This window comes from Sinohyriopsis cumingii, chromosome 10 (genome assembly GCF_028554795.1).
Source record: "Sinohyriopsis cumingii isolate HCF-2022 chromosome 10, ASM2855479v2, whole genome shotgun sequence".
Classification (NCBI taxonomy): domain Eukaryota; kingdom Metazoa; phylum Mollusca; class Bivalvia; order Unionida; family Unionidae; genus Sinohyriopsis; species Sinohyriopsis cumingii.
In genome coordinates this window covers 76765225-76777956 of record NC_142970.1, presented here as the reverse complement: position 1 = coordinate 76777956, position 12732 = coordinate 76765225, and the positions used below count along the sequence as shown (strand labels likewise).

The window sequence follows — 12732 nt, the reverse complement described above, 5'->3', positions numbered from 1 at the left end:
GGATATTGATCTTGCACCTCCAGTTTCCTGGTTTGGTCCTGTCATTGTGTTCATCAAGAAGTAACATATGAAGTCTCCTTCAAGTAAAACATTTAACAAGATCAATTATGGGAGTACCAGAACTCTGCATTTTCCCAGCATATTTACAACCAATTACTTACGACAATGTTCCAAGCTCTCTGATGAAATTCAAAGAGAACAGATTTAAGATTGTGATCTATCAGATATGGCAGCCATTTGTAATGCTATATACCAATACCAGGCAGCTATGTATAATACTATACACCAATACCAGGCAGCCATTTATAATATTATATACCAATACCAGGCAGCCAGTTGTAATACTATACACCAATACCAGGCAGCCAGTTGTAATACTATACACCAATACCAGGCAGCCAGTTGTAATACTATATACCAATACCACCCACACCAAAACTGCCTACCCTTCTGAATATGAGCTTCTCACATGAGATCTAACTCAGGTTAGTCTCACATGCAATTTAACATGCAAATTAGGTAAAACTCACGTGAGCAAATAGATTCTAATAAGAAAATCACACATGCAGGAATTGTTAACATGAGCAAGATCTTGCTCGTGTGAAAATGGCACGCTTATAATTGGCTGAAGATCCAAACAGAAAATATCATGGCAACATTCAGCAAAAAATGCAGGTGCCTGGGTGAGCTCCTTGTGGGACACCTCTTTCTGTACTGTACTAATGTTATCTTTGGTTGGTCTGTGACGCACATCATGAGATTCACAAGCTTCAAGTATGTCATCAAAGTTTACAGATTCAAAATCAGTTGATGCTTTCATAAATACATCCCTTTCCATGTCAGGAACATACTCCATAAATGTACTGAAAAGACAGTCACTGTCAGTATGACTGTTGCCTGGTCCATCCATTGCACTTGACAGAAAAGGTAAAGTAAGCTGAATGGGAAAATATCTCTCTTGTTTGTACCCAAGAATAATTATTATGGCACAAGCTTTCAAATGTTTGTCAGTCATGATGTGAGAAATTGCTGGACCTTTAATATGATTGCCAACTGTGCTTGTTTCATAGAATGTATGCCAACAGTCTGATAGTGCATCGTGCAAAATACCACCTCTGTCCTCCCCAGCCTCTTTTGACCATTGGGTATAAGCACTTGTTTGTAATACAATATACCAATATTAGGATGTGCATTGTTACTATGCAAACAGTAAAAGTTAAACCCATATACCAAATAAAGAGCAATGCAAACCAAACTGAAACACAAGAGATCGGTAATACAAAAGAGCAAGATCATTGACAAAATTGATCGTGCTAATATTCCTGGAACTGGATGACCCCAAAAAATGGCAGTGTGAGTTTAAAACTAGACCTTTCCCTTGACATTGAAGAAAGGACTCCAACTGTGGTAAGCAACTATTGCTGATCGATAAGTGTACAGAACTAAGTGTTATTAATTTATTTCAAATTGCATTAAAGTTATATCGCTCCTCAGAAATTGATACTTTCCTTAAGACCGAATCATTTTTCCTGTCCCAATTAAATGTGTTCTTTTTCATGGAACTTTAACTCTGTATACAGTGAAACCCCTCTACTCTGAAAATGCTAAGAAATGTTGGGTCCCAAATGTAAATGTTATACCAAATAATTTGTTTGTTTTTGTTAGCTTTAATGGTACTTTTAACACATTATTGGCTATACCATACTAAGGAAATGGGAACTAAATACCTTTCACACAGGCATACAGAGGCAGCTGACCCATGTTGGCCTGGTCAGGTATCAAACCTGTGATCCTTGGATTAGGAGTCTGATGCTCAATGAACTGAGTTACAGCAGCTCCTATACCAAATGTACCCTTTAACAGCTCCTATACCAAATGTACCCTTTACAAACTTAATACCAAATGTACCCTTTAAAAACTTTATACCAAATGTACCCTTTACAATTTTTATACCAAATGGACCCTATGAAAACTTATACCCAATGCACTCTCTAAAAAGTTGATACTGAATGGACCCTCTAAAAACTTTATACCAAAATGGATTCTCTAAAAACTTTATACCAAAATGGATTCTCTAAAAACTTTATACCAAAATGGACCCTCTAAAAACTTTATACCAAAATGGATTCTCTAAAAACTTTATGCCAAATGGACCCTCTAAAAACTTTATACCAGATGGGCTCTCTGAAAAACTTTATACCAGATGGGCTATCTAATATACTTTATACCATGTGGGCTATTAAATTTTTTATACCAAATGGGCTATCTAAAAATCTTGTTGTTAAATGGGTTCTCTAAAAGACTTAAGCTGAGCAGGTGACCAACTAACCTTATTCGGCCAACTAAAAGTTTATTTCCCATTGCACTGGATTTAAAATTAGGGTAGGTAGTTTTTTTAAAAACCTTATTTATTAGTAAATATAATGCACTAAGTGTGTAAAATACTGCACAAAAGTGGCTTAATTATATGCACAAAGGAAGTTGGGGAATTTATAAACAATTTTTAAAAAAATATTTTACATCTGATTTACCATGGGAGTAAAAAGAGTGCTAGAGTTGTCAACAAAAAACAGGGATGGTCGGCCAACTGGAAACCCTATTTTGTGTGCCTTACACATGTACAATCTTTAGCAGAATTAAGTAAAACCAACACACAAATGAAATCCTAACTATTACAGATATTTGTTCCAAAACTGTATTGGCTATTTATGTGTTGTCCCAAAAAAATAAAAATTTACGCATCTGATGTTTTAAACTTTTAAAAATAAGAATGACCACACTTCAAGCAAAAATTCATAAGAACTATTCTCAACCCAAACACCCATCCCTTACCACACTTCAAGCAAAAATTCATAAGAACTATTCTGAACCCAAACACCCATCCCTTACCATACTTCATGCAAAAATTCATAAGAACTATTCTGAACCCAAACACCCATCCCTTACCACACTTCAAGCAAAAATTCATAAGAACTATTCTGAACCCAAACACCCATCCCTTACCATACTTCATGCAAAAATTCATAAGAACTATTCTGAACCCAAACACCCATCCCTTACCACACTTCAAGCAAAAATTCATAAGAACTATTCTGAACCCAAACACCCATCCCTTCATTTTCCACACTAAAGAAATATTTACCCATCTAGGAAAGTATAAAGTACAGAGGACTAGAGAAAAATCTAAACTTGAATTTGCTGAATAATATAATCCATCTGTAAAAAGATATACCACTGTAGTTTTTTAAAATTCAACTCAGTCTTTATTAAAGTGAACAAATTGCAAACTCATGCCATTGTATAATACTCCATTAAAAAACACAAACAATTTAACGTTCGTAATTTTACATAATCAGAGATACTCTGATCAAAACAAGAAATCTGTTCTATCTTAATATATTAACATAAACATTGCTACTCCATTAAAACTCAATCAATCACTTTCTTGATGTCTAGGCAAAGTTCCATGTTTGCTAAACACCGAAGTTTGGCTATATGACAGTCTAGTACACTGTAGTTAAGTGTACTGTAATTATCACAAACAGTCTAGTACACTGTAGTTAAATGTACTGTAATTATCACAAGTTTTTCCTCTAATTCTCACTTGATTTGACTGAATCCTGACTGGTTTGATGTCCATGGCCTGATAGTCAATACAGCCATGAAATCTGACACAAAAAACAACAATATTGAACCAACCAGTGTTCATGCTCCAGCAAATATTTGCACACAGCCAACCCTGTATGATTAATACATATTAGGCCCAAAGGGGCCAACCTTGTATGTTTAAAAAATGGTTTGGTTTTGGGTTTTTACGAGGTTTAGTTCAATGTTTCAGCACTTAACAGGCTACACATAGTGGCCTGATTATTTGGTGGAGGAAGAACCCTGGAAGAAGAACTGACTTATTGGGAAACAAGTGACAGGCTTCCTCACATACATTATTGTTGTCAAGACTGCAGACAGGTGAGATGTGTGAGTGATCCATAAAGGTGGCTGGTTCCCAACCTTTCAAGTATAAGGATCCCTTCTTAACTTCAAAAAATTTTGTGGACCCCCACATGCTACAGATTTTAATTTTAGGCTCTGTTAATTGAGAAACTACATAATAACAAAAAACTATTATGAACTCAGTAACCATTATAAATGAATTCATCACAACAACAAAAACAAACATTTGCAAAACAGTAGTATTTGTGTGCGACATTATTTAGTCAGTCAGTCTCAGAACCCTTGGAATAACCCCTAGTGGCCCACTGGTTGGGAACCACGCACTGCCTTAGGCCACTCTGCCACCTGGGGCCACATATAAAATGGACATTGGCTTAAGGTCTCTATGGATAGTTTTTTATTTTGACACCTCCCATATTTTTAATGTAGTAGGCATGAACCTAATTAAGATTAAGGATTTTTTAAATTCCCACCAAAGCTAAATCTGTAATTTGGTTTAGATTTACTTTGAGTTAGGCTGGAAAATGGGTTGGCTTGTTTGGTGACTGCCTGTCACAGTTAGCCTAGCAATGGAGATAAATGCGTAACTAAGGCTGCAAATGAACAGCTGACTTGGCTTACGTGCATGTCTTCTACAGAGGTAAATAACTAAAAATCGAGATGGTTGAGGGGTGATGAAAAGTATGCTATTTTGTTATAGTAATAGTGAGCTTTATTCATGTATAAGGCGCATACTGATTGTTATAGCTGCCTGTCACAGCAAAATATTCAAAATAACTCTTTGCTGTCAAAAATGAATGTGAAAAAGAGGGGTTGGTGACAGTGTTGGTTCAGTATAAAAGCCACCAGTTGTATAAGGAATTAACCTGATTGCCGCAGTCAAAATCTTGCATACTTTCAACAAAAATCATTAATTTATTTTTATTTGTATCTTCAGTGTAAAATTATTCTCATTTTTCTGCAATAGGTCATTGTCGGATGAAAATTCACCAGATAAACTGTCCAGGAAGACTAATATGCCATCTTAAATGACAATCTGCCGAAACTTTAGAAAAATTAAAAGTCTGGGATAGGCTACTATCATGACACTTAACTTGGGAAACTATGGTAACACCAGCTGGTAGACTGGCACCCTGTTGTTTTATCCATTAAATGCAGCAGCCCTGCCAGTAATAAGAAAAAATTCTGGAGATCTAGGTAATCTAAGCATTCCAAAGACTTTATAAGAATTAGATAAAAAGTAAATAGCAATTTGGCAACTGGCTGAAGAAATGCAGCAAACACAAACACAGAATGTAAACATTCTAACAGTTTATATTTTTGTTTTGGTTTCGGGATAAATCTATTATGGTATATCCCTGTTAAAACAATTAAGAGTTTTAGACTGAAAATCATACCCACCACCTGATCCTGCCACTGTGTAGTGGATAGAATAATACATTAGTTATCATGATAGTAGATCTGAAAGATGGAGAATTGATTATCAAGACTGTAAACTGATTATCCAATTATTTTTAAATTTGCCATCCACGCCCCTTCCAGATTCCAACTGTGAACATCTGTCTCAATATATGATCAAAACACTTTCTGAAAGGATGAAAATGAATGTTGACATTTTACTAAACTTTTAGTGCCATAAAATGGCCTTTTCCATTATTATTACACATATGTACCCCAAAAGACAGTTGCAACTAATAATTTAGCTGGCCTATAGTCCATCCCCTGAATTGTTTTGCTGATATAATGAACAATCACAAGCCACTTGTAGAGAAGTTCCATACAAGAGGATTTTGTTTTGATTTATTTTCCTTTATGTATGGTAAAGAGAACATTGGGTAGTTTTATAAAGCCAAGGAGATGCTACAGAAAACTTCAAGATTTTTGAAAGGTAAATTTTTGTATAGATCTTTTTCAGATACTATTTTTAGCTGGCCAAACCTATCCCGTAGGTGTTATAGAAAGGTAGGCAGATGTAGCTCTACAACAATACCAAATAATCTGGAAGTTCTAGTTGCACTACAAAATACAGAGGGAAAAACCTCAGTTTTTGGACCCGATTTTTTCCCACCCAAACTATGCCCGTGGTCGGAATCTGATTCTGTGTCCGGATTTTAGACATTTTGGTCTCAGATCTAAGGCAGACCAGTATGAACTGCAAACAAACAGATGAACCTTTGCAAATAGTAGGATAAGATGGGCATTTGGAATAAAGAGTGGTCTTGATATGAAAATAATGGGTCCATTTAACAAAAAAATAAAAAAAATCCATCTTGTACCCTTCTGCTCATGCGCGAGCCAAATAGCCAATGAAAATGATGTTTCTAACACAACTAAGCATTAGGTTATTTGAAAGTCACCTGGAAGTTGATGTATTAGGATGTATTCAGAAATAGCTTTCAAAACGTGTTTCCTACTCGAATTTCAGGCGAAAACGACAAAAACCTTTAGGGGTTAATGTGTTAAGACCACAGAATCTTAAGAATTTGTTTTGATTGATAACACATTAGAAAATAATCAACATATATGGAGCAATCCACAAAAGGGGGCACACACTTGGTGATATGTTCTAAATTTTCATGTTAAAAAGCTAAACATATAAAATAGTGTTCTTGAGGCAGACCCATCTCTTGTTCATACATATAAGAAAGGGCGGAGCCTACTGTACTCTGAATACCCTATCAGAAAAAGTTCTGTAAAAGGGGGTGGACAGCTTTTCAGACCACTGTTGTGTCAAAGTTTACATAATGTGCAGTTATTTACAACTGTGAATAACTGTGGAGCGAGCTTAATTGAGAAAAATCTTGATCAAAGTATGAACAAATCAAATGTCTATTGAGAATATGGCGCTATAGAAAATTCACTCATTGTTTTTCCAAAGCAAAAGCAATCTTCTTGGACATCAACAGTACAGACATTATGACCATGTGACAGACAAGAATGAAGGGAGTAGACATGAGCATTAAAATATGGGGTGTCCCAGGGGCTATCCAGTTTTCTGGAATCGTTCGGTTCAGCCTAATGGAATTCTTGTCATATGGTTGGGGTATTTGCGATCGAGAACAGAAGCAGCTTTGCAATAACAATTGGAATTATATTATTGATATTAAATATAGAATTGACATTTTCAGAGCCAACAATTCTGAATATACTAATAGCCCCATTGTGTGCCTCATCCCCCACTGTGTGCCTCATCAAAACGGATAAATTAAATTGTTTACAACAGAATTTAATAGACAAATTCAATTCTTTGCTACCGAAAGAAATATCAACATAGATTAAACACTATTCCAGTTATTGTGCCAGCTGTCTAAAAAAATATCATGGTCCTTTCAAATTGGACAAACTGAACCACCCAAATACATCCTGGTCACAGTAGAACAGACCCAAATACATCCTTGTCACAGTAAAACAAACCCAAAGGGTGAAGAGAACAGGTCAGAATACAGTAACAACTACCCTATATGCAGGTTTGTAAGTCCAACTGTAGACCCAGATCTGCAATTGCATCACACAGCAGATCTGGGTCTATGAAGTCTATTGGAAGTAATCAGTAGAACAAACAAGACTGATGTGCTGGTGCATGATGTGATGATAGATCAGGGTCTATGTATTTTGCCGCTAGACTAGAGTATGTTGGCATCCGAGTGAAGCTTTAAAAAAATTCTAGTCTACAAAACCATGGGGGCCCCGAGTGGCCGAGTGGTCTAAAGCGTGCTGCGTCACGGATCACTGCCATCTCACCTCTGTCTGCGTGGGTTCGAGTCTCGGGCTTGGCCAATGTGGATATGTGAGAAAGCTTGCAGGTAGCTTCTCGTGGGTTGGTGGTTCTTTCCGGGGTTTTCCCTGGTTCTTCCTCCACCATTAATACCGGCTGCCATGTATAGCCTATCTTGTGCTGATAAATGCTGTTAAACCCCATAACAACAACAACAACAACAACAAAACCACGTAAACAAATTATGTGTACAGCTGGTAAATCTGATGCTACATACTTTTAAAAAGGGAAGGCTAATCACTGCATTCTTCAAACATGCATAAAAAGCAGATTTTGTTCCTTGTTTCAATTTTACATCCATAATATAAATAACTATAAATGCATCAGAGATGTTTTCTATTTTTTTTTTAAGTGTTTATCAAGGATATTTCTCATCATGCTATTCACGCCATCACTACACTAGTTAAGTTCCGTTAAATAAATTTCTTTCATTTGTCTACATTTTTCATGAAATCTATCTGAGTTGATACACACCAAGATTGTCTTGCTAGTACTTATGTAAAACACTAAACTGGACATGATAATATTTTCTGAAATAGACATCAAACTAGACTTAACATATATTTTCTAAAATAGATACAAAACTCGACTTAACATATTTTCTACAATACACAATGAACTGGATATAACATATTTTCTTACATATACAAAACTGGATTTTATATACATTTTCTGAAATAGTTGCATTTGAATGAAATAACTGATTTTTAGTGCAAGGAAACTGACTGAATCACACCCGTTTGCTCTGTCATCAGCTTGAACTCAATAAACATTTTATTTTCTGTTTAGGTTTTAAAGCAGATTCTCTTGAATGTAAGTCACCTTCTTCACTAGTTCATAAATCTTTCAGGGAAAATCAAAGAAAACATTAATGATATTCTAAGTGACTACATTAGGATGTAATAACTGCTGATTCACTCAATTTGTGTAGTAATATCTAATAAAATCACCACTCATATATCAATCATTAAGAAGCTGAGACAAAATAAAACTTCAAAGCTTGAATCATTCTCATTATAAAACAGCTGGCTTTTAATCCATCAATTTGTTTTCACTGGCTAATTCCTTATGATAGATTTTAAATGTCAGCATAAGCCATGTCATCTATATCACACCACAAACAAACAACTCCATTCTGTTTATACAAGTTCCTATGGTCACAGGCAACTGATGTGTGGTCAATGAAGGCAGATGTTTGGCAGAAAATAATTAATAGAAAGAATTAATGTAATTTTTCAGAATATGTGTACTTAAGAGTGAAATAAATTAGGCTTGAACACTACACTATTCTCATTTTAATTCTGTTTCCATAAAGATATTACTGGCTATAAAAAAGGATCTCTTACCAGTCCAAATTTTTAAAATCAGCACCTACAAAAAGACTCTTCTCAAAATTGACAAGTGCATCAGGTCATTTTCATTCTTTGAAATGTTTCCTTTTGTACAGATTGTTCTGCTAATCTCAACATGGACAGATATTAACAATACAGTATACGAAAATGAATTATTCATCTCTGCCCTGGAGCACTGAAACTGCAAAAAAATGAACACAGCAAGTGGAAGTTATTTGGGCATGAAACACAACATTCTGACTGAAAACAAAATCGCAATAAAATAATAAAGATCAAAGACAAAAATATGTGCATTCCACTAGAAACTATAAATTATTTTCAAAGACGAAAGAATCCATTGATTACCCACTGGCAAAAGAGCTTTTTATGGTGAATGATTTGAGCAACAAACCACGATGACCTTACACACTATGTTTGCAAAGGTGTCAGCTTCTTTCATGTACAGTAAATGGCTGATGTCAATTAAATCTATTAATTAGCTTGTGTGATTAAGTTCTCAACAAATGCCTGAACAAAGCATAGCTTAATGGCAGCTGAGAAAGCAGAATGAGTACAAACGCTTTTCCAAACTTCTGATCTCACATTTATCATGTGTTATACTCAATGACATGAAGCAGTCTTTTGTTTGCATAAATATTTTTATGTGATTTTTCATGTATTTTCTTTTGCACGCCTTTAATATCAAAAGAAAATCAGACATCTTATCATTCATAGTGCACAGTTAAGGCTTTCAGTATGATCCGACTTTTGTAAAACAGTTTCCATTTCTATATTTTGTCAAATAAAAAAAAGGAATCCAAATGATCTCATCTGGTTATGAGCATGTTTACAAGAAATGTCAAATTTGGAACAATTTAACACATTAACTCCTGGAGGTTTTTGTCGTTTTCGTCTGAAATTCGAGTAGGAAACACATTTGAAAGCTATTTATGAATACATCCGAAAACACCAAATCCCAGGTGATCCTTCAATAAATTACTGCCTAGTTGTGTTAGAAAAATAGTTTTTCATTGGCTATTTAGCTTGCTATTTAGTTTTTCATTGGCTATTTAGCTTGCTATTTAGTTTTTCATTGGCTATTTAGCTTGCTATTTAGTTTTTCATTGGCTATTTAGCTTGCTATTTAGTTTTTCATTGGCTATTTAGCTTGCTATTTAGTTTTTCATTGGCTATTTAGCTTGCTACTTAGTTTTTCATTGGCTATTTAGCTTGCTATTTAGTTTTTCATTGGCTATTTAGCTTGCTATTTAGTTTTTCATTGGCTATTTAGCTTGCTATTTAGTTTTTCATTGGCTATTTAGCTTGCGCATGAGCAGAATTGTCAAAGCTTGATATTTTAAATTTAATTTTAATTATCTGTCCCATCAGTAAAGTTAAAACATCCTGTTGTTGATTTGATGACTTTGCTTAACTTATGAATGGTATCGATAGTTCTGTTGTAAACTTAAAGTCTTTTTAAAACAACACAAAAAATGTAAAAACAAGGCGTCAATCTATGTTGTTTTCCCAAATTTAAAGATGTTCTACTGGATCAACTTGTGTTTATAACTAAAAGGAACATTTATTTAGAGCTGCATTAGACTGTAATATTCTTACTCATTTAGTCTTTTTTCAGTATGTTTTATACAAAAGGCAATGCGGAAAAAACTGTTTAAAACTTCCAATCAGCGATAAAAAACACCTTCATGTGGTACCTTGAATTAGCAAGTGATTTGGAAGGTGAACCAAGAGAGTGTTGTACCATTAAAGTATATTCTTGTTCATTCATGGCTCCAAAAACAATAAAACAAGATAAACTGTTTATAAAAAGGTAGTAGAAAATTATCGCCATCCACTAACTCTATACATACATGTACTCTCATAGAACTCTGTTCATCACTTCTGTAATTACTGAACTATAAAGCTATTTAGGTTTCAATTCAGTTAACATAGATAAGTTGTTGTTGTTGTTATTGACATTTTTAGTCTATCGTTATTCTTTGTGTTGAAGTTGAGATAAAACACTATACAGATTACAACAGAAATAATATTGTATGCATCATCAATGTATTCAGTCAAAGTGACTTGAAAAATAAAAAGTCTCCATGAAATACACAACATGGGTATCAAAAACACATTCTTATTTCAACATTAATTACATCTGCACATGCCCGAGAGAGAGAGAGAGAGAGAGAGAGAGAGAGAGAGAGAGAGAGAGAGAGAGAGAGAGAGAAAGAGAGAGGGAGAGAGAGAGAATTTGTATGTGTATTATGCAATGAAGATTATACTATTTTGTCAAAAAGTGAATAGTCATTGCTGATAAGGTGAGTTTTCTGCCATAAATGCTCAAATCCAGCCAAAGAGTATTGCTATAGGCAAGGGGTATTTGCTTGATAGAGTGGTGTCAAACACTGGCTCAATTCCGCTAGAAGTCATAAGTTTACCCCAAAAATTTCCAAAGAGTTCTATACAACTTGAAATGTAAATTAGAAAGCCCGATGTATCCCTTCTATACATAAATATTTCGCTAATCAATGCAAAACCACAGATCTCACAACTTGCCAAATATCTATCAACAGCACATCTGCATGGTTTCTCTTCAACAACTTTCCGTACTGTCAGCAGTTCAAGCTGTAGAAACTATAAAACTATGTCGTTAGTTTGCATGGATTATTCAGAATATTTTTGTAAACGTGTGTATCCTCAGTTGCATTGCTAAATTTCATATTACTATGAATGGATAATACAGTTCCCTCCTTGATACATCACCATTTGCTATTAATTTACTGCCTCAAACCGTATTTCTTTTTGCTCTGACAGCGCCCTAACAAATGTCCTCAGTATGAGGTTCCATACGCAAGTTCTCAATATCCACCAAATACAAGAACATGTGTGTGTATGTGAGAGAGACAGAAAAAGAGAGAGAGAGAGAGAGCACTCCAAAATGAAACAAATAAACTGGATACCTTCAAATTCTAGACTTGCTCTAGATCCTGGTGCCAAAATCTTGGGAATTGGCTTCAAGGTTGCTGTGGGAACTAGCCCTTGATGGATCTCACGAATCTCACCCCCTTCAGTAGGGATCGTCCTGATAAGACACCAGTTTGGCTGCCCTGGCGATGCATCGAGCACCTCCACATGCTGGCCTCGGTGAACTGTCAATTCATTAGTTTTTGTTGCTGAGAAATCCTCAACGACAATTGTTACATCACTCTGAAAATGTTTTAAAAAATCCATCAATGGCCTGGAAAAAGTTAATAGCACTGCAGCAATCTAGAAATAACAAAAAATATTGTATTAGAAACTGTAATTCAAATATAGTGAAACCTCATTACACCAAAATCCGCTTTTTGTTTTTTTCTCCCAAATCTCTTTTTGGCTGAGTTTACAGTCTCCTGTCGGATGCTAGTGTTAGCTGAAAAGAGGCTGTGAAAAGCATTTCAGACTTTAATTGCTCATATGTATTACTTATTATATATGTTCATGTGCTGCTGTGATAACAAAGCCAGTTTTGACATAAAATGTGTTCGTTAATTATTACTTTCCCGTCATTTCTTACAACATTACATTCCTGACAGACTGAAATGGGGCGTTACTCATCTACTTAAAAAAGTTAAAATAGCACACAAAGCTGAACATAAAATATTATCAACAGATGTGGCGCAGCTATTTCTA

General features: G+C 35.0%; 1 protein-coding gene across 2 annotated transcripts in view; it reads right to left on the bottom strand.

Annotated features, from left to right (window-relative positions):
- The window catches only part of LOC149790418 (kalirin-like), a 536347-nt gene that overhangs the window by 212091 nt on the left and 311524 nt on the right, over positions 1 to 12732 (bottom strand). For both annotated transcript variants that reach the window (XM_089972467.1, XM_089972468.1), the window contains exon 38: positions 12024 to 12270. In XM_089972467.1, coding sequence (XP_089828593.1) covers positions 12024 to 12270 — 247 coding nt within the window. The remainder of the gene's footprint in view (positions 1 to 12023; positions 12271 to 12732) is intronic.